General features: G+C 42.2%; 1 protein-coding gene across 1 annotated transcript; it reads left to right on the forward strand.

Moving 5' to 3' along the window:
- The first annotated feature begins 7231 nt into the window (after positions 1-7231).
- LOC146763749 (syncytin-2-like) lies at positions 7232-8705 on the forward strand. The gene has a single exon (XM_085566669.1). It carries the CDS (start codon positions 7232-7234, stop codon positions 8261-8263), a length of 1032 nt encoding a protein of 343 aa, XP_085422795.1. The 3' UTR covers positions 8264-8705.
- The last annotated feature ends 13723 nt before the right edge of the window (positions 8706-22428 follow it).

A 22428-nucleotide genomic window follows, 5' to 3' on the forward strand; every position in this document is an offset into this window, starting at 1 on the left:
TTTAGCCTGCCGAGATCCCTCTGAAGGGCAAAAGCATTTGAGCTATCAGGTGCTCTTGCCAGTTTCATATTGTCTGCAGACTTGCTGAGGCTAAACTGCTCCTCCAGCTTGGCCATGAATGAAGACAGTAAAGAGTATGTGCCCCAGGATCAGGCTCTGGGGGTCAGAGCACTCCTGACTTGCCTCCAGCTTTACTTTGTGCCAGTCCTCATCCATTTCTTCAGTCTTCCTTGCTGGGCATTTTGGCAATTTGTGTTTAAGCGTTCTCTAGGAGACACTCAAAGGCTTGGGTAAAGCTGGGGTAGACATCATCCATTGCTCCACCCATATCCTATCAGCTTGGCTGTCTAGCAATTCCAGCAAAAATAACCGGTAAGAAAAATGAAGCTCTAAATACAGTCTATTAAATTCTTCTTTCTGCTGCTATTCTATGCCACAAGAAAGATCTTGCTTTCTTTCCAGTACTAGAGAGCAGATTAAAAAAAAAAAAAAACAAAAACACAAAAAAAAAAAAACCCAACCAAAAAACCCAAGAAAAAAATTCTCCTTAATAGAATATAATTAATCCAATTTTTCAGAAGACACATAACATAAATTTATTTTCAGGATTAGACTGAGATGAAAGGATTTGAGAGCTTCCAGAATTTTAATATTTTTGTTGTCTCTGCTTGGAAAACTGTTAGAACACGGTGAAGACATACTGCTTTTGAAAATCTCATTCTGAAGTTTTGCATGTTTGCAGTCCATATAAAAGTACCTACAAGAATTGTTGTGGTGTTTTACTTTGGTTTAGGGGTTTTTGCATGTGTGTGAGGCTTAAATGTGTCATAAAGTTCTTGTGCGTTGATGGGGCTGTAGAGTGCCCTCCACGGGGATCTCCTTGGCTATGCACAAGCCCAGAGACCAGCACATGGCACCTCAGGCCTGATACAGGGACCCGACCTGTTCAGAACTACTTAAGGGTTAAATGACTATAGAAGAATTAAGTGAAGAAAACATTATGTGCTATGTATATGCACCAGTATCCTGTTATTCTAGACATTAGCAAACAGATGTAGAAACTTTGTCCTTGGCTATGTACTTTACTCTGATAAGCTTCCTGATTATATGTAAGGAATGCATACTCAGCAGATGGACTGTGGTCAGTTGAATAGGCCATATATCATAAAAGGAGGAAAAGATGGGGCCCAGAGCACAGAAAAACTACCACGCATGCTCGAAATAAAAGTTCAACTAGCGGACAGAGTGATGAAGACTATGGACGACCACCAGAGGACCCCTGACGACCACCGAAGACCACCCAAAGATGCAACTACGCTTGCGCATCCTTTTCTCGGAGTAATCATGAATATGTAAATAATTTCCAGGAATTGTAATGAATATGCATGTTTTAGTAAGATAAAGCACAGCTTTCTCAGCTGCACGGTGCACATGTTAGGAGGAGAGATCCCCCATGTGCCCAGCGCTGCAATAAAGAATATCTGCTGCCCGGATTGCTTCCGTCTTTGATTCAATTTGGCGAGCCAGCCAGGAGGACTCTCTGCTCGGCCGCGGGACCCGCTGAGAACAGGACTCCCTAGGGTACCCCCGGGATCTTCCCGGAGGGGCTCCTCGCCTCATTCGGATCACTGCGGGAGCAGACAAGAACTCCGTTCGCCCCGGCGGCACAGGTATTCTTTATTATTACTTGTTTGGGACCGGTCATTTGGATAAGCTCCCCGCAGAGTTTCGGTGTGGGGTAGCGTTTGTTATACGATCGTATTTGGTTTTGGATAAGCTCCCCGCAGAGTTTCGGTGTGGGGTAGCGTTTGTTATACGATCGTATTTGGTTTTGGATAAGCTCCCCGCAGAGTTTCGGTGTGGGGTAGCGTTTGTTATACGATCGTATTTGGTTTTGGTCTACTACTTTGGTATATTAAGATATACACTTCTGAGTTAATGGTTTGGGAACTGTTTAACACGTACTGGGTTTGGTTGCTTATTTTTGGAATTATTCTGATTGTTGTTGGAATTTTGTGTTGCTGTAAAAAGTGTCCTGTTTGGTGTATAGTATAATGGGTGGACGACAGAGCGGGGGAATCGTGAAGAAAAGCCCTTTGGGTTGTATTTTAATGCATTGGAAGGAAATAGGTGGGACTCCTGGAGGGACGGTGAATAAGAAAACATTAATTAAATATTGTAACCAGTGGTGGCCTTTGTATAAGTTGGAAGATGGTGAGAAGTGGCCGTTCAATGGAACTTTGCAGTATAATACTTTGTTGCAGTTAATGTTGTTTTTAAGGCGGGAAGGAAAATGGGATGAAGTGGGATATGCGGATATGTTTTTCACTTTGCGGAATCACCCTGAATGGCAGAAGGAATGTGGGATAAACGTAGCACCCCAAGATCCTTTGGTGTTAGCTATGGAAAAGGAACAGAGAAAGAATGGGACTAGGTTAAAACGGTGTTGTTCGGCTTGCAGTATAGGGCAAAGGTGTGTAAAACTTAAAGAAACAGAGGAAAGAATGGAAGATTATATTTCCCCACCCCAACCCCCTTCTCCCCCGGAAACCCCTCCCCCCCCTAGATCCCGACCTTCTACCTCATCAGATGAATTAGATAAAAGTAATCGCATAGAAGAATCTGGTGAGGCTGTCCCTGGAAAAATGAGCTTTTCTCCCATCACAGCTCGAACTCGGAGTAAAATGGGGCCGATAATTCAAGCCCCGTTGAGGCAAGCGATGGGAGCAACAGGACCCACCAGAATTAAGATTCCCTTTTCTATGAATGACTTGGATGTCTGGCGAGAAGTAGTGAAGGGATACCGGGATGATCCGGAAGGGGTGGCAAAACGATTTGAGTTAATAGTTAAAAATCAGGATCCAGATTGGAAAGATATAGATTTGATGTTGGATGCCTTAACTGAAACAGAAAAACAATTAATAATTAAAAGTGCTCGTACACAAGTACAAATTCAAATCACGGCAGGAACCCTTCAGGGTACGGTCGAAACCCACGTCCCTAGAGATGACCCTAATTGGGACCCAAATGATGACCAAGATTACAGGCTACTTAAAAGATACCAAGAATGGATTAAGATTGGTATCGGGACGGCCGTACCGAAGGCAGTAAATTGGTCAAATTTATATGAAATCAAGCAAAACTCGGCAGAAACTCCTACGGAGTTTCTTGACAAATTACGGACTGCTATGAGAAAATATACCACCCTAGATCCCGCTTCTGATACAGGCAGACAACAGCTAGTTTCCTTATTTTTGGGACAGTCATCAGAAGACATAAGGCGAAAACTCCAAAAGCTGAAAGAACCTGATATTAGGGATTTAGAAAAGCTGCTAGAAGAAGCCTGGAGGATATATAGAAACCGAGAGGAGCAGGGCAAGTATAAGATGGGACAGGTAATTGCGGAAGCCACGGTGGCCGCATTGGAAAAGCAGAAAAGTGGAACTCAAAATAATAGAGAAAGGAGGCAGCGCCCAACCTTACAGTCAAATCAGTGTGCATACTGTAAGGAGATAGGGCACTGGAAAGGGGAATGTCCTAAGTTGGCAAGAAAGCCCCCTTTGTTAGCCCAGATGGGCTCAGACCAGTGAAGAGGACCGGGGGAAACCACCCTAGCGGATCCCCTGGTTAAAATTGAGCTAGGGAAAGAGAAGAAAAAAATAGATTTCCTTGTTGATACCGGGGCTTCGTATTCGGTATTGAACCAACAATTAATGCCGAAAGACAAAGATTTTATCACTGTAATTGGAGCTACAGGACAAAGGGAAAAAGCTTATTTCCTTAAACCACTTAATTATCGGCTTGGAAAACAAATTGGAATTCATAGGTTTCTATATTTACCAAATTCCCCAAAGCCCTTGCTAGGGCGAGATTTGCTAGAACAACTTGAGGCGAAAATTGTTTTTCAGAAAGGGAAAATTGAATTTCAAATTCAAGAAGAACAATTAGTAGAAGTTTTGAGTCTAGCCTTAATACAAACTCAAAGCCATTCTGAAATACCTAGAGAGGTTCTAGACCCGGTATATCCAGGGGTTTGGGCCAGTGAAGTTCCGGGGAAAGCCAAAAATGCAAGCCCTGTCGTAATCAAGTTGAAACCAGGAGTAAAGCCGGTAAGAATTAAACAATATCCCTTAAGACTAGAAGACAGGGAAGGAATCAAAAATATTATTAATCAATTTCTGCAATACAATTTGCTAACGGAATGCGAATCAGAATACAACACTCCGATTTTACCCGTTAAAAAAGCAGATGGAAAAAGTTATAGATTAGTACAAGACCTAAGGGCAATTAATAAAGTAGTTGAAGACATCCACCCGGTTGTAGCCAACCCATATACACTATTAACTAAATTGAGAGATACCTTACATTGGTTTACTGTACTGGATCTCAAAGATGCCTTCTTCTGTTTGCCGCTGGCCTCAGAAAGTCAGAAGCTATTTGCTTTTGAATGGGAAAATCCGGATTCAGGAAGAAAAACACAATTAACTTGGACAGTATTACCACAAGGATTTAAGAACAGCCCCACGATTTTTGGAAACCAGTTAGCTAAAGATTTGGAAAATTGGACTCCCCCAGATGGTAAAGGAGTCCTCCTGCAATATGTTGATGATCTTTTAGTAGCCACTGAGAACAGGGAAGAGTGTCTCTCATGGACTATAGAACTTCTCAATTTCCTAGGAATGAATGGATACAGAGTATCCCAACAAAAAGCTCAAATAGTGCAACAGCGAGTAACTTATTTAGGATTAGAAATTTCCAGAGGACAAAGAGAATTGGGAACTGAGCGAAAAGAGGCAATTTGTCGCACCCCGGAGCCCCAAACGGCCAAGGAATTGCGGACGTTCTTGGGAATGGCAGGTTGGTGCCGCTTATGGATATACAACTATGGTGTAATAGTTAAACCTCTATATGAACTGCTAAAGAAAACCCGACTTAAAATAGAATGGACGGCGGAGGCTCGAGCCGCCTTCAAGAAACTTAAAAAGGAACTGATGAGGGCTCCGGCCCTTGGCTTACCAGATGTCTCTAAACCCTTTTTATTATTCTCACATGAAAGACAGGGGATGGCACTTGGAGTATTGGCCCAAGAACTTGGCCCTTACAAGCGGGCAGTGGCGTACTTCTCCAAGCAGCTGGACGAGGTAAGCAAAGGATGGCCAGGATGCCTACGTGCAGTGGCGGCGGTTGTAATAAACATTCAAGAAGCACGCAAATTCACATTAGGGCAGAAGATAACGGTAATGGTTTCCCATACTGTCTCAGCTGTGTTAGAACAAAAAGGGAACCATTGGCTCTCCCCACAGAGATTTCTGAAATACCAAGCCATCATGGTAGAACAAGATGATATAGAAATAATTGTTACTAACATTGTGAATCCAGCTTCTTTTCTCAGCGGTGCCCAAAGAGAACCACTGTCCCACGACTGCATAGAGACCATCGAAGCCACCTATTCGAGCCGTCCAGATCTCCAGGACACCCCTCTGGAAGACGCTGAAGACTCCTGGTACACAGATGGAAGCAGCTTTGTAAAACTGGGACAGCGGAGAGCGGGATATGCGATAACCACTACTCAAAAAGTAATCGAAGCCAACCCTCTTCCTGCAGGAACCTCGGCCCAGAAAGCAGAAATAGTGGCCCTTATAAGGGCACTAGAACTTGCAAAAGAAAAGAGGATAAATATTTGGACTGATTCAAAATATGCTTTCGGGGTGGTGCATGCGCATGGAGCAATTTGGAAAGAACGAGGACTGTTGAACACCCAGAAGAAACAGATCAAACATGCAGAAGAAATATTGAAATTATTGGAAGTGATTCAACTACCGGAAAAAGTAGCTATAATGCATTGCCGAGGACACCAAAAAGGTAACTCTGACCAAGAAATAGGAAATCGATTGGCTGATAGTGAGGCCAAGCGAGTGGCAGAGGAAGTTAAGGTATGTGCTTTGATACCAGACGGTAAACCAATTGATCTAGAACAGTCACCTAGATACTCAAAGGAAGATTTGAAATTGGCTAATGATCTAGGAGGTGAGCCCGGAACAAAGGGCTGGATACAGTTGAAAGAAGGTCGCATATTAGTTCCTTCTAATATTTTGTGGCCCCTAATACAAGCAGAACATAGAAAAACCCATTGGGGAGCAGATGCATTATACAAAGAAGTGACCAAAAGAATAGTAGGGCGAAATTTGTATACCACAGTAAAACAGGTAACGCAGCAATGTGAAATATGTCAACGAAATAATCCAGACACAACTAGCAAAATAAAATTGGGGACGATAGGTAAAGGAAACTGCCCTGGGCAACAATGGCAAATTGATTTTTCTGAGCTCCCCAGAAAAGGAGGGTATAGGTATCTTTTAGTCCTGACAGACACTTTCACAGGATGGCCAGAAGCATATCCCTGCAGGACTAACAAAGCGCGAGAAGTGACTAAAGCGCTATTGAATGAAATAATTCCTCGTTTCGGAGTTCCATCGACAATATCCTCCGATCGAGGACCACATTTTAATGCTAAAATTGTTCAACAAGTGGGAAAAGCATTAGGAATAGACTGGCAGTTACATACCCCGTACAGACCTCAAGCAAGTGGCCAAGTTGAAAAGATGAATCATATGCTTAAACAACAGATAGCAAAGATTAGTCAGGAGGCAAATTTAACTTGGCCCCAAGCTTTACCATTGGCATTATTGAGAATAAGAGTTAAACCTCGGACAAAGGAAAATTTAAGCCCTTTTGAGATATTATATGGGCGACCCTATCAACTTCAATTTAAGGGTGAAGAATTGGCACAAATTGGGGAAAGATATTTATTAGAATACATGAAAGCATTGCAGAGACAATTATCAGAAATACATAAAAATGTTTTGGGTACTAGAGTAAGGGGATTAGATGACCCCCTCCATGCCTTTGAACCTGGTGATTATGTATATGTTAAGAATTTTTCAGGACAACCCTTGGAGGAAAAGTGGAAAGGTCCATATCAAGTGCTGTTGACAACATTCACTGCGGTGAAGATTAAAGAACACCCAGCTTGGATTCACTACTCGAAAATAAAGAAGGCCCCTACGAAACCATGGACTGCTACTCCCGTAGGACCTACCAGATTGCGATTTTCCAGATTATCTTGACCTATGGGGGAGCCTGGGCACGGTGAGATTTGAATCTTCATCTTTCGCTGACGGAAGGTATATCTCGAACTCTGAATAGAACTAATTGTTGGATATGTACACATATGCCTGAATACAGTGGAAAACAGATCTTGTTAATAGGCATCCCCATACCTGGTAATAATTCGTGGATGAGATATTGGGAGAATACCACCTGGGTAAATTATACACATAGAGCTCAGCCATTAAAAATTCATAACCCTCCAATAAAAAAATCTTACTATAAATGTGTGCAGAGGTGTAACCCACCTAAAAGATTAGATAAAGTTGGGAGTTGTAATAACGCCCTATATGTAGGAAATCAAACGGGTTGTAATAAAATAAAATATATCGGGTCCCCCACCTCTATTAATAGTACCCTCTGGCCAGTTCCAGAAGGAAAAGGATGGTATTGGCTGTGCAATGATACTGCATGGAAAGTATTACCTGAAAATTGGGTGAGAACATGCACCCTGGGAGCCGTAGTCCCAAACATAACTATACATAATCGTTTATCCGAAGGTTGGCTTCAAACACATATTCGAAGAATTAGACGGGAAGTAGAAAATCCCCTAATAAAAAGACAGAATGCATTTCATTCCTTTGCTAGATGGTTTCTCCCTTGGCTAGGGGTAAGCGAATTAGAAAAAGCTATAATAAATATTTCAGCAGTAGTAGAAGACATTGAAAATAAAACAGTAGATGCAATTCAAGCACAGCAGATTGAGATAAATAGCCTTGCACAAGTAGTACAGCAAAATAGAATGGCTTTAGATTTATTATTGGCTTCACGAGGGGGAGTTTGTACCATTGTAAATACAAGTTGTTGTGTATATGTAGATCAGAATAATCGAATTGCTACAGATTTAAGTGAAATATGGAAACAGACTAAGATACTCCATGAAGTAACCAAGGATGACACCTCGTGGGGATTTGAAGAATTGTGGAAAGTCTTAACATCCTGGTTACCTAATTTAAATTGGTTAAAACAACTTTTTATTTCCGTAATACTTATAATATTGTTAATTATCATAGTCTGGGTTTTAATTAAGTGTGTCTTACTTTGTAACAAAGAAGCAGCTAATGTTGGAAGATATAGACATGGAGGCGTAATATGATTGCAAAAGAATTTGCAATGGTTATAGAAAAGGGGGGACTTGATACAGGGACCCGACCTGTTCAGAACTACTTAAGGGTTAAATGACTAGAGAAGAATTAAGTGAAGAAAACATTATGTGCTATGTATATGCACCAGTATCCTGTTATTCTAGACATTAGCAAACAGATGTAGAAACTTTGTCCTTGGCTATGTACTTTACTCTGATAAGCTTCCTGATTATATGTAAAGAATGCATACTCAGCAGATGGACTGTGGTCAGTTGAATAGGCCATATATCATAAAAAGAGGAAAAGATGGGGCCCAGAGCACAGAAAAACTACCACGCATGCTCGAAATAAAAGTTCAACTAGCGGACAGAGTGATGAAGACTATGGACGACCACCAGAGGACCCCTGACGACCACCGAAGACCACCCAAAGATGCAACTACGCTTGCGCATCCTTTTCTCGGAGTAATCATGAATATGTAAATAATTTCCAGGAATTCTAATGAATATGCATGTTTTAGTAAGATAAAGCACAGCTTTCTCAGCTGCACGGTGCACATGTTAGGAGGAGAGATCCCCCATGTGCCCAGCGCTGCAATAAAGAATATCTGCTGCCCGGATTGCTTCCGTCTTTGATTCAGGCCGAGCGCAAAGGCAGCACAGCATGATCTGCAGGGTGCTCTGTAACAATAGGCACTTTGAGCTCTTGTCCAGTGTGCAAGAACTACCTCTCCTCTTCTTCAGATTCTCCTAAAAACGCACACTCTTCTTGTTTTGTATGATGCAGCTCTCCTAAACCTATCTTGCACTGTATCTGCATGAGCATTCACACAGATGTTTGCTAAAACAATTCTGTTCCAGCTGAAAAGCACTGGCTATGTTGTGCCCTGAGCAATAGCAGTAGATAAATGGACCTAGAGAGACTTTGGGAGCAGAAACAGCATTAAGTCCACGACAATATATAGGTGTGAAAATAGAAAAATCCACCACTTGTTGCACAGCCTACACATCTCTACTGGGTTCTGCAGAATGGCAGCAAATAATGCACAGGTATTGAGATAATGAACTGCTGCTGCACTTACTTGTCATCCAGCAGAACTGTGGGAGACAGGGATTGAAGGTGACTTTGGAACAGGAAGAAGAAAGGGACACATTCCAGATGGAGACAGAGTGGCACTGCTCTGTTGACCCAAGCAGAACAGGGAACAAGTTGGAAACTAATAGGAAAAAAGAGTTTTTGTAAAAGGAAACCTCGCTATATAGGCATTAGTGTTCTTTCCACAGCACACGGGGTTAGAGAATGAATATAAATCCGATTTAAATATTCCTGCAAAGTGTTATAAAAAATCCTTTACATGGGGTTATTTACACAAACATACCTATGAGCAAATAAAAAACCAGCACAACTACATGTATCATTAAGCAGGATAATCTGTAGATTCTCACATTAACACTTGCATATTTATATATGATACTTCCAAACATTAAAGATTTTTGTTCTCCATTTTCTCCTTTAAAACTCACAAAATGTAGCAAAATTCTCTTTTAAAACTACAGAGTCTGCTGCGTGCCAAAGAAAGCCATTATTTGCTTGCTCACAATCATCTTTTCGCTGTCTCTTAAGAGTCATGGATGCATTAACTGCTTATCTAAACTTGAAACAGTTCATGAGTCAGTCTGAAGATAAAATAAATATTACTGAGCCAATTTGAAAGGAATTCATGTCTTCTGCCTCTATAGCTGAAGGTCTGTATTTATTACATGACAGAATTAAGTCTTGATACCTAATAAATGGGAAAATAAGAAATATACTGACTAGATCACCATGTTTCAAAGGGACCATTGCATTTTAGTCTTACCTGACCAAATGAGTGATCAAAGAGAGTAAGGACGGGTCAATTACAACAGAGAAAGTAGGTGAAAGAGACGTCTAGGTCTGGTGCAGCTGGAGAAACAAATGAAGTGTGTAAATTTTGAAGTTGGGAAGGGATTCCAGATCAGATGATTTTAACATAACATTACTAAATGCATGATCTTCAAACAAACACATTGGCAACAAATATGGCATAAGACATGTTGCTATTCCTTGCATTGAGCAAAGGATGGGGAGAAGGAAGGCATGGAGTTTTCAGGAGTATCCAAATAAAGCACTGTGTTCTGGATCAATATGGTATTTCCATGGAATTTTCATGAAGCAAAAACACTAAGTGGAAGACTTTTCTCCCATTTAATTTTTTACTAAAATTCAGGGAAAGATACTATTTTGGAGTAAAAACTTTCACGTTGAAACACGAGTGTGCGGAGAGATTTTGAAGTCTGGGCCAATGACAATTCACTGTTGAAAATCCAAGTGTAAAATTTTTCAAATTAAATGACCCAGGATGTCCTTCCGGTGAACCTTGCCTCTTCTGGCTCATTCCTGAAAATGGTAGGCAAAGAGGTTGCCACAGAAATGAAAGGAGCAACAGGGGTACATCCCTAAAAGGCAACTGTAGATCTGAAAGGACTTGGGAATGAGAGGGACATCAGTGAGCCACTCGTGAGTCAAACTGTTAGTGAAGAGCCCTTTCCCAAAAAGATGGCAGCTTTTCTCAAGGAAGTTGAGCAGCAGGATATTATGGCTCAAGTAGCCATACACAGCACGGACAGGGCGGCTCCCAGGGCTGGGTGGGCTGTGCACGGCAGGGCCAGGTGCAAACCCTCTCGTTCCCTGGCTGCAGTCATTCTTCTGTCTTTGCTTTGCAATACAGCCCCAAACCACCAAGGCAAGTGCAGGAGCTTCCAGAAAGGTCCAAACTGAGAAATCCCATGCGAAACTCTAGCTCTTTTCCAGTGAAAACAAAATCATTCTCATTTCTGCATAGCCAAAGTCAGGAAAAAGGTCTTAGTCTAAATAGTTTCCTTATTTGTTAGGGGTTGCAAACAGAGTTCCTGGCTTCCAGGCAGACAGGTCAAATGGGAGAAGGTGAAATGATGAAGAGACTTGAAGACGTGCTTTTCTTTTGGACACACTCCAGCCCCTCAGTGTCCTTCCTGAATTGAGGGGCGAGAACTGGACACAGCACTCGAGGTGTGGCCTCTCCAGTGCCGAATGCAGGGGGACGATCACTGTCCTGGCCCTCCTGCCACACCATGGCCAGGACAGACCATTGATGTTTTGCCCACATTCAGCATCTGTGACGCCCTTGCCCCCCGGTCCGGCCGGGACACGGCTCCATCCAGGGGCGGGCAGGGAGGCGGCCGCTCCGCCGGGGCCGCGTGTGGGTGAGGCAGCTCTGCCTGCGCCGCCGTCCTTGGTGCGGGGTCGGTGCTGGCTTTGCCGCTGCCGAGGGGCGAGCGTGAAAGGGCGGCCGGACGGGGCGGCGGCGGCTCTGTGGGGAGGGCCGGGGCCGCAGAGAGCCGGGAGGTGCCGTGCGGAGGACGGAGGGGGCGCTGGGGGCTGCAGGCAGCGCACACCCGCGGAGGGAGGGACGGGCCCGCGGCGTGTCCGGCTGGCGCTGTGGGGAGGTGCCGGGTCAGGGGCAGGACCCCCGCGGGATGCGGGAGAGCGGAGGAGCTCTGGGAGCGGCTGGTGTGTGGGGGAAGCTGAATCGCAGAATCGCAGGGTTGAGATCACCCTGTGCAACCCCCTGCCAAGGCAGAGTCACCTGGAGCAGGTGGCAGAGGAACACATCCACATGGGCTTGGGATGTTTCCAAAGGGGGGTTTATGTCCAGAAAGGTGACAGACGAGTCCCTTCACCTTTATTCTAATAAAGGGATAAAAGGCAACTGGGGCACACGACCATTGGGTTTTCTCTTGGTGTTTCAGAGGGCACAGCCTCCTTTTATCCTAAACTCCAGGCTGCAGTTTGCCCCCTGCCTTTCCCCTTTGACTGAGGTACAGCCTTCCTGAACCGCCTATACCGTATCCCCTCTTGAACCTCCTGTTCTACCCCAAAGTTCTGAAGTTCAGGCTTGTGCAGACCCTCTTGTTTATCTCAGGAGCCAAACTGTGTGAGTTCTGCAATAAACGTGCTGCCTGAAGTCAGCAGAGACATTAAAACCCCATTAATGTCCCTGCCATTCAATTACTTGTAATCAGTATCAACCATTAAATTATTTGTAAAGACATTAGCACACATCTTTCCTCTCAATGCCTCCTCTTCTTACTTCTCAATTTGTCTTCACAAACCCTAGCTATTATTAACCCTTCTTCACAACGTGGACCATTTGAAACCCCCTGACGACTTTTCCTTGTCTGGTCCCTGCACCAAATATGGCAAGTAAACACAGAGAATAAAGTAGATAATTACAGTTCATATTAACTGTATGTATTAACCCATTAATCACTAGAAGTCTTTGTCCATGGCTACTGATAGCCTAGGTCTCCCGTGCTTTTCTTCCAGATGAGATGTCCAAATCTTTGGGGCTTTCAAGACTTTGACTTGAATATGATGGGTCCATCCATGTTCAGATCTCCTGGCTGCTCTCTCTGAAATCCCGGTTGGATGTTATGAACAGCAAAGTCCAAAGGCAGCGTTGGTGCTAACTGGGCTTCCTGTCAAAGAGATTTCACAAGACATGGCATCCTGGCTACGTACTAGTTCAAATATAGATCTTCTCCTTTCTGCCACCTTGAAAATGGACAAGTTAAGAATCTCAAACAATTCAAAGGGGAATAATTGAATATTCCCATGGCTTTGGCTCTCATTCTTGCCAAAGCTAATGGCAAAAGCTGTACCTATGGCATCTTAGTTTCTGTCACCAGCTTCAAAGGGTGTTTATTCCTCCGTTCATCCTTTCTACTTGACCTGAATTCTCAGGGTGCCAGGGGGTATGGAGATCTTGCTGAAATCTCAAAGCAGCCATAATCCCTTGAAGGATCCCCCTGTATAAAGAGTTCCCCCATCAAAATCCACTGCCTTCATAATCCCATCTGCAGAAACCATTTTTTAACTGATTGTTATGAATAATTTATGTAGCTATTGGCTTTTGCTGTTACTGGCTTTAGTAAATTATTTTGATATAGTACAGTTTGTAATCTCTTTTTAACTGCTTTTGATACAGTATAATTTGTCAGCCTTTTATGGTTAATACCCTATTCCTTGTGTAGATTGTATATCTTGGTGTGATATATATTATAGTTTAGGCTTTCACAAAATATTAAAATAGAGGTTATGTAATGTGTATTATAACATTAACTTTTGCAGAAGTAATTGTAACTGTGAAATAAGAACTACTGCCTTTCATTGTTGTAACTAGTTGACAAGTAGTGAAATAGCTAATGTTGATTGGAAGTACTTGTCAAAATGGCTAGAACTTCTAGAAAGAGCAAGGAGGAATCTACCACTGACCCTTTGGCTATCAGTAATTCTAAACACAGACCACTCAGGGCTTTGCCATGAAATAAAATTCAAGACTCTCAAAATCACATCTGCATTGTGGCATGTATTGTAAGAAGATTAGGTCAGATGAAGAGATATGCAGAATAAATAAATAGACTCCACAACCTGGGGTAGTTATGAATTGGGTTTGTATTGTCAGCACTGGGCACAGGGCCAAGTGAGATATTATCTCTCTAAAAACTTGTGCTCTGAGCCTCAGTCTGGCCCACACCTTTATTCACAAAGGTGTTCTATATGCAATACATTCCACAACTCTTCATGCATATTCAACCTGTCCTTGCCTTTCATGCTAAATAGGCCCACACCCTTCTAGGCATGTGAGGTTTGCTGTGGTGGTCCTGCAGGTGGTCTCTTGAGGCTGAAGATCGTGGTCTTCTTCATGATTGAACTTTTGAATTTTTCTTTTTTGGTTGTGCGCTTTTGGTCTTTTGGTGCTGATCTGAGTAGTCCATCAGTCTTGATAGGCTTAGGGACAGAGGAGCTTCTTTATCTGGGTTCTTTGCATCCTTAGACATTGTTCTTTATGCAAGAAGCTTTAGAAATTTGCATTTTCTTTTGCTCTTTCTACTATGGCAGAGGTTTCTTAAGTAAAAGGTTAAAATTCAACACATAACTCTATGAGCTAGAATATTAATGATTAATTAATTTTGTTACCTTAGGTGAATTCTAAAAATCTCTTCTTCAAGGGGTTGAACTAAGATAAAAAATTCCTGGAACATGTGCACTCAGAGGAATGTGTGAATCTGCATAATTTTCATGAATACATATTTGACTAATACAATGAAAAAGTATGTAAGCATTTTATAGTTAACCGTGTGCATGTGTGTGGATATTCTCAGTTCAGTCAGAGAGAAAAGAGAAAGAATTCACCTAGGCCTAGCCTGGGAAAGTTAGGAGAAGGAATGAAAGCAATTATTATCTGTCTTTCTGTTCATGTTGTTTATAGATATGTTCTACCACAGTGTGCCATTCATAGTGCACCAATGGAGTGAAAGGGTTTCACTTTGAGACCAATCATATTTCACCTTAGCAATCCTGGTTATAAAAAAGGAATGCTACTTGTTAATAAAGATTATTCTTTGCCTTCTGAAGATGGAGTCTCCTAATTTCCATTCCTGCCTAAGCAGCGACACATGTGGCTCTGCACCCAGTGCTGTTACTTTTGCTTTATCCCTTATTACACCTTTAAAAATTTTAAAGAATGAGCCTCATTTCTCACACTGATCAAACAGTTGCTGAAGCTGCTAGAAACTCTTCTGGCCACTCTGCCAGCCAGCATACCTCTACCAGAGGATATCTAAGTGCTCTTGCCCAGGGCATCTCAGTAAAATACACCCAACATCCCTGGAAAGGATATAGAGCCCAAGGTTATTTCCCTGCTTTGCCATCTTTTTTGTAGCCTGGCTATTAATTGTAGCCAGGTGTGGCACCTTCTCAGCAGCCACTGAGTATTAGAGTGCTGGCCAGCAGTCCCCCGGAGTGGCCGCCCCTGGGTCTCTAATGAGATTACCAAGTGGTGGTGTGTGCAGCGGCGGTGTGGGTGACGCTTGCACAGAGGTGTCACGAAGATCCAAGACAGAGGGACAAAGGAGATGACACTTGTATGTGGTCCAAGGAGATTTTATTCCACTAACCGGGTCAGGGACAAGAAAAGAAACATCCAAAGAAAATGGGATCTGGCTAGAATTTATAAATGGTGTGGGTGTGAAGGGGTGGCAACATGGGATAACCAATGGGAACAGATTAAAATATGATTACATCATAGGTTACAACCAATGGGGAAAAGCAGGAAAGGGGAGAAGCCTCAAGGTACTAACCAACTACACGGACAGGGGTGATTGATAGACAACTTTCGAGAACAAATTGGGGATGGCTACAATGACAGAGAGGGGAGACAGGCAGCACAACTTGGATTGACACATCTATTTTAGGGTGAAAGGGGAGGAACAGAAAGATTGACATGCAGAGTGACAGCTAAGTGGAGGGAAAACGTAAGAGTAAACCACCTGGGAGAAACCATTATGAGGGGAAGGAATACAAGGAACATGCCAAACAAAACTTTCTAACAATAAACTTCTAACTCACGTAAAAAAACACTGCAAAATCTTACAAAACACACACACACCACATCTCCCCCTTCTATGTTTAATATATTCAATGGAACCTTGGGGAAAGATGAAGTTGTGGTCATTAGACCTCAGTGCCGTCTTCTCTGTTCCTTTCCCGGAACCATTCGTTTTCCGCAGTGAAAGCAGCAGCGACCATGATTTTTGAAGCTGTAGAATTGGTGATGATGGTGGAAATTATTTGCTTCAGAATTCCGAATGCTAACGAAATGAAGAAGATAACAACGAGATATGTCTTTTATAATGGATACCATCCATCTGGAAAGGGTTCAGTTTTTAAACATGTCCCTAAATCAGTCCTCGTTTTCTTGTTGTACACTGCCAATCAGGCTCTTCATCTCTCAGATGGACACATGGACACTTTGGCTCTTTGATGACAAGTTGAAGCAGCATAGCCCCTCAAACTCCTGACACCCATGCCCGTGTGCCAGCAGCAGAAAATCAATAGCTGCCCGATTTTGTACAGTAGCTTTCCTGGTTATTTCCTCGTCTTTGAGGAGGTTACTTAAGGCCATTGATATTAAATTCGCCTGCTTTGTCATCCAACACTCGAGATTGCCTAATTCACTTAGTGCTTTGGCTGCCGCCACCCATGGTAGGAACACATGGACGGCAACCCTTTTTGATTTTGCCCAGTGGTAAATTTCACCATCGCAATGTTCATCAAATTGACTTGCACTCAGTTTAGTAAATTTTGCTCTATTTCTGGCTTGCCAAATTGGAATTTGGGTCCTGTTGGGGGAAGCAAGGGAAAGACACCCCAGAGCGCATGGACTTCCAAGAAGGCGAGAGGGGATTCCTGGATACGCCCGATCTCCACAAATCAGAAACAAAAATGGCCAACAACCTTGTGCTGCAAGGACTTTTTAAGTCTAATCAAAAACTAAATTACCCAATTAAGAGGTGACACCTAGATTATTTTCCTTTCTCACCCCAAAACTGACCCCTAAAGGCCTGCAATGTAGATTTTTCTACCCAATTACAACATACCAGCTAAACCCAAGAAGAAAGAGGAAGAAGAGAGAAGAAAGGAACTTGAGACAACATCGTCCATCTTGAACCCATCTATAACATACTAAAAATCCTAAACCATAAATTCCTCACCCTTGTGACATGCTACACTACTCTCTACAATCTGTACAATTTCTTTCACACTTTTGTGGTTTCTAATTTACCTTAAGGCTTTGGAAGTTTTCTCCATGAATGAGGGTCAAAGTCAGTGCTCCCCTGGGGGTCAGGACACCCCAGAGCAGACAGAGAAATATTCCTGGGGCTCTGGCTTCCCAACTTCAGTTAAAAACTTTCAGTTAACGAAACTTACTTTATTGCCAACCTCTACAACAACTCACTATATACAAAGATCAATTAGGTATTTAACAATTTAATTGATGACATATTGCTACTGTGGGAATCCAGGGCTTCCCTCTGGCTGCCCTGGAAGGCCTGGGATGCTGGCAGGGGGTCAGGAGCCCCCCTGTACGGAGCCCCAAGAGACACTGTCTGTGATCTCTGTCCATGGAAAAGAGTTTTCAATCTTACAGGATGAATTACAAGCTCTGAGTGTTTGATAGAAGTAATAATTAAGTGTGGCACGGGTGCAAAAGTAAAATTGTAGGTTTCTGGATTAGGGGTTCCAAGGGGACAAGATGGAGGAAATTGGTCCTTTTTCTCCTTCTTCATGCCCTCCATGTTTCACTGCAGTGTTGGCATTTTTCTATTGGTTTAGACTGGGGACACACTGTTCAACGTAGATGATAGATCTTGGCATGTTATTGTAAATATAGCACACGTAGTTTCTGGTATATAATGTTTGTGACATCCCACTGAGGGGTACAGCCCCACATGCTGCCCTGCAGGACAGAGCTGTGGCAGGGCAGCAGAACATGTTATAGATAAGCAAGAATAAACAACCTTGAAAACCAGCACAGACGAATTATGACTTCTTCTTTGGCAATGGGGCTGAAAGACAGAGATGTGTTACAATCTCAGAATCATCAATACCACAGATTTCGACAACTACAAGTGTACAGCCCATATAAAAATACAAAAATATGCATTCCCTCGCCAAGCAACCTTGTACCAAGAGCTCGATTGAGAGAATTATACAACTGTAGATCTCTGTACATGTTTAAATAGAACTAAATACATATACACACTCATATATATAAATACATATATAACAATAGACATAAACACAAAATAAATATGACATGTTATATACAATATATAAACAGATATAGAACACAAACCTATCTATAAATTTACAAATATCACTGTACCAAGATCAATATCCATACAAATCCATCAAATACAAATATACAGCTATACATCTGGATACATACGTAAAAATAATTACACATAGAAATGGAATAATATACATATGAAAATATAAAAATAGACGTATCTACCAGTACAAATACCAACATACCTATTTAAAGAGCCATATATCTATGACTGCATCAACAGACTTAGACTGCAACAAAACTGTACCCATAGAAAATAGAACTAAACACAGAAAAAACAACATACATGTATACTTAGATACATATATACACATATATGTAGTCACAAACATATATATATATATACACAACCACTATATACAGAGCATACACCCATAAATACTACAACAGACATACAGAAAAACACCCATACAAATGGCAACATCCATATGTAAATATCCATGTAATTATCACTGTCTCTGTGCAAGTCCATACATCTTTAAACAAAACTCCAAGCAGGGGGATCCCAGCTATATTAAGATCCTTGTTTAATGTTGAAGAACGAGATATAATAAGGCAGGCTGCCATAAAAGATTGGGAATTCAGGAATCCCCAGGGCAGGAGTGGGGCAGAAAAGTGGCTGGAACAAAGACCATCATGGAACGCTCAGACAGAGGCGGATCGAGCAAAAATGATTGGATTGAGAAACATGGTAGTACAAGATATTCAGGGAGCGGTCCCCAAGGGACAAAATATTAGCAAGGCGCTGGGAGTATGCCAGGGGAAGGATGAAACTCCTACCGAGTGGCTGGAGAGGCTCAGAAAAAGTCTCCAAATGTATTCTGGTACCGACCCTGAATCCCCTGGGGCGGGGTGGGGGGGGAGGTCCTTTTAAAAAAGCAATTCATTGCTAAATCATGGGAGGACATTCAAAGAAAGTTAGAAAAAAATAGATAATTGGTAAGAAAGAAGTTTACAGGAACTATTGAGAGAAGCACAGAAGGTGTGTGTGAGAAGGGATGAGGAAAAACAAAAGACACAAGCCAGGGTGTTGGTAGCAGCAGTTAGGGAAGCACAAGCACAAACAGCTGGAACATCAGCTCCAGCCCGGAAGCCCCAGGGAAAGCCGGGACACACACAAAAGACAAACAATCGGGTAAGTGCCCCCGAATGTTTTTACTGTAAAAAGAAAGAACACCTCAAGAGGGATTGTAAGAAAAGAATAAAGGATGAAGTGGTCTTTCAAGAAGAACAGAGGTATGAGGGGCTTTAAAATTTGGGGTCACAGACATCTAGAGAGCCCTTGATAAAATTAAAGGTTGGATACCAAAAACAGGAGTTGGACTTTTTAGTGGATTCAGGAGTGGAGAAAACCACAGTCCAACGACTGCCTCCTGGATTATCAGGTCCAGGTAGATTCCACTGATCTACCCAAGGCTGGGAGATACAAATTCTTATTAGTCATAGTAGACAAACTAACCCACTGGGTAGAGGCTTTCCCAAGCTCCCGGGCTCTAGCCCAAACAGTATCAAGAATCTTATTGGAAGAAATTATACCTCGATACGGGTTAGTAAGCTGCATTGATTCGGACCAAGGAACACATTTCACATCAAAAATTGTTAAGCTATTGGCAGATGCTTTAGGCATTTGATGGGAATACCACACCCCGTGGCACCCCTAAAGCTCAGGGCAAGTTGAGAGAATGAATCAAACATTAAAAGCCCAATTAGCCAAATTGATGTTAGAAACAAGAATGTCATGGATAAAATGCCTCCAGTTTTCTTATTAAATATAAGAACTATGCCTCATTCTGAGATGGGACTTTCACCTTTTGAAATGTTATATGCCTTATACCCATGGTATGCCTGTAGGGATCCAAGATTAGAGAATAGACAAATACAATCATACCTGGTAGCATTAAATAAGAATCTGGAGCAATTGCGAAAGCCAGGGCTGATCATGCAGCACAGCCCTCTTAGCTTCTGGATACACAAAATACAACCTGGGGACAAAGTATTTGTGAAAGCATGGAAGGAGGCCACATTAGCACCTCATTGGGAGGGACTCTTCATTCTTCTTTTGACTACAGATACTGCTATAGGAACTGCAGAAAAGGGGTGGACACATTCATGGAGAGTGAAGGAAGTCGATCTCCAGAGTGGGAAATCACCTCTGCGCTGGAGATTTGAAGATAACCCTGCGCCAGCCAAGTAAATGACTGAAAGCATCTCTGTCAAATGTTCTGAGCCAAAGTGTAACTGTTATCCTTTTGTACATTTCCCTCACAAATACTTTCATAAGGTTTAGGTTGTTCATTGCGGGGGAGGAATAAAACCAAGTGGGTTATGTGGAAAGTGCTTTGAGCAGGAGCAAGACCTGACAAGACATTTTCTGGTATTAGACACAAAGCTGAGATTGTTTCAATTGAATTCAATAATCTGGTTTCGCTTATATCAGAATGGATTAAGGAGGAAATTAGAAGGAAAAGCTAAAATTATTACTGTTGAGTGTCATAGGTTGAACAAGGTACCCTGCAGTGAAGATCCTGTTGAATTATGCCAGTGGGACATTTTTAAACGAAGGAATGCAGCTTGGTCTTGGTATGAAACCACGGACAAAGATTCCTGCTGCCAAGAAGATGGACTACTCGGCTGCTGGAGGCACCCCAGTGGGCATCGGGAACGGCAGAGGGATCCTAGCGGTGGAAGTACTCCTGGTGAGCCCGAGTCTCGCCAGGTGCCTCAATAACCTCCCTAATCTTGGGAAGGGGGAACTCGGTGGCAGATACCCAGAGAAATTACCCCTTACCTCATGGAACTGCAGTGAGGGTAAGCCTAATAAACCTTGCCTTAAAACAAACACTCAACAGGGGGTGTACAAATTCAAAGGGAAACCAAAAACATACCTTGAAAATGGACAGTCAGCTCATAAATTACATTGAAGGAGCACAGGGGAAATCTCAATTCCGGCTTGTAACGAATGTAACCCTACATTATGGGTTGGGGGAAAGCAGGAGTCTATCTTTGTTGCTTATTTCCAAGCTAACCCAGTGTGTTATAATCAAAACAAGAGTGGTATGTGTGTAATGGGGGGAAAAAAAATCTACTGGCTAGGAAATAACCTAAAATATGAAAACAGGATACCTCTAGAAACTGAGCCAATCATCCTGAACCTCTTAGAGGACCAGGATGACAGGGCCTGTCTACAGTATGATAAAATGTTTTGTTTCACCAAGGATAAAGAAGGGATGGACCCAGAAAATAAGACGAAACAGGTAATGCAGGAGATAAAAAGACAGGAAGCTGAGACGAAGAAAAAGAGAATAGAACAAGAAAGGCTGAGATTTCTAAGTGAGCAGTATGACTAGTTGGAAAAACAATACACAAAATGGGGATTGCCTGCTTCAGATCAAAATCTTTTTGTGGATCTGATGCAGGAAATTTCCACAGAGCTGAGGTTGTCTAATTGCTGGGTCTGTGGGGGGCTAAAATCCACTGAAAAATGGCCTTGGAGGGGTGAGGGTTTGACTCCTGAGCAACTACTGAAATGGGAAACATGTGAGACCCCCAAAATAATTTTGAGACCGGAGGGGTGGGTACTGGACCAACGAGTAATTGGAATATTCTGACTTAGCAGAGAGGGAGGGTTATATTCAGAAATTGTAGGATACACTCCATGCGTATCCACCCTATCCATAAATTCCACCAGCCACATCAAGGTCTGGCAGCCTGAAAGCCCTACTGGGTACCGGAGCCAGGAAAAAAAGGATAACTGTGAACGGAGTTATAACATTGGGCTTTGCTGGTACAAAAACCCTGGAGCTAACCCATATTGGTCAATCAGCAAATTGAGTAAGTATTGGGATGAGCCTGAGAGCATAAAAATCAGATGGAAAGCACCTAATGGATTACACTGGATCAGTGCACAAAGCACGGCATGCTGCCCCGTCCTGTTTGTGTTCGTTTTCTTCAGCAATATCCTAGCTTCTCTTCACAAAGAAAAAACTCCATCAATGTAAAAAGAACTCATTAAAGTACTAGCTTTGTATTCTAGTTCAGTATATGTATTTTTGTGTCTGTAATTTCATATTTTTATGAAAATGTACATTCATATCTTCACAATTATGTCTTTCTAGTTTCTTATATACCAAAGCAATTTTTTTTAACTCTTATTTATTGCAGTTGTTAATTTTTATGTAGCATATTTTAAAATGTTATGAAAAAACATCTTTTGGATAGTTTTCCTCATTCTTAAAAAAGTATCCACAAGCCATTTTAGTCTCTGTCTCTCAAAGTTGTTTCATACCTGCCTATTTTAAACCAGGACTACAAGACTTTAATAGGATTGAGAGGGGTCCATGAAATATACACCAGTGATTCCTTCTCCAGAACATCATGCCACACATTTAGTTGCAAACTAAAGCCAGATGAGCAGAATAAAAA

The sequence above is a fragment of the Lonchura striata genome, chromosome Z, assembly GCF_050655825.1.
Source record: "Lonchura striata isolate lonStrDom1 chromosome Z, ASM5065582v1, whole genome shotgun sequence".
NCBI lineage: Eukaryota > Metazoa > Chordata > Aves > Passeriformes > Estrildidae > Lonchura > Lonchura striata.

Excerpts from the sequence above, each read along its gene's own strand:
- LOC146763749 (XM_085566669.1), top strand. The coding sequence starts at position 7,232 with ATGCCTGAATACAGTGGAAAACAGATCTTGTTAATAGGCATCCCCATA.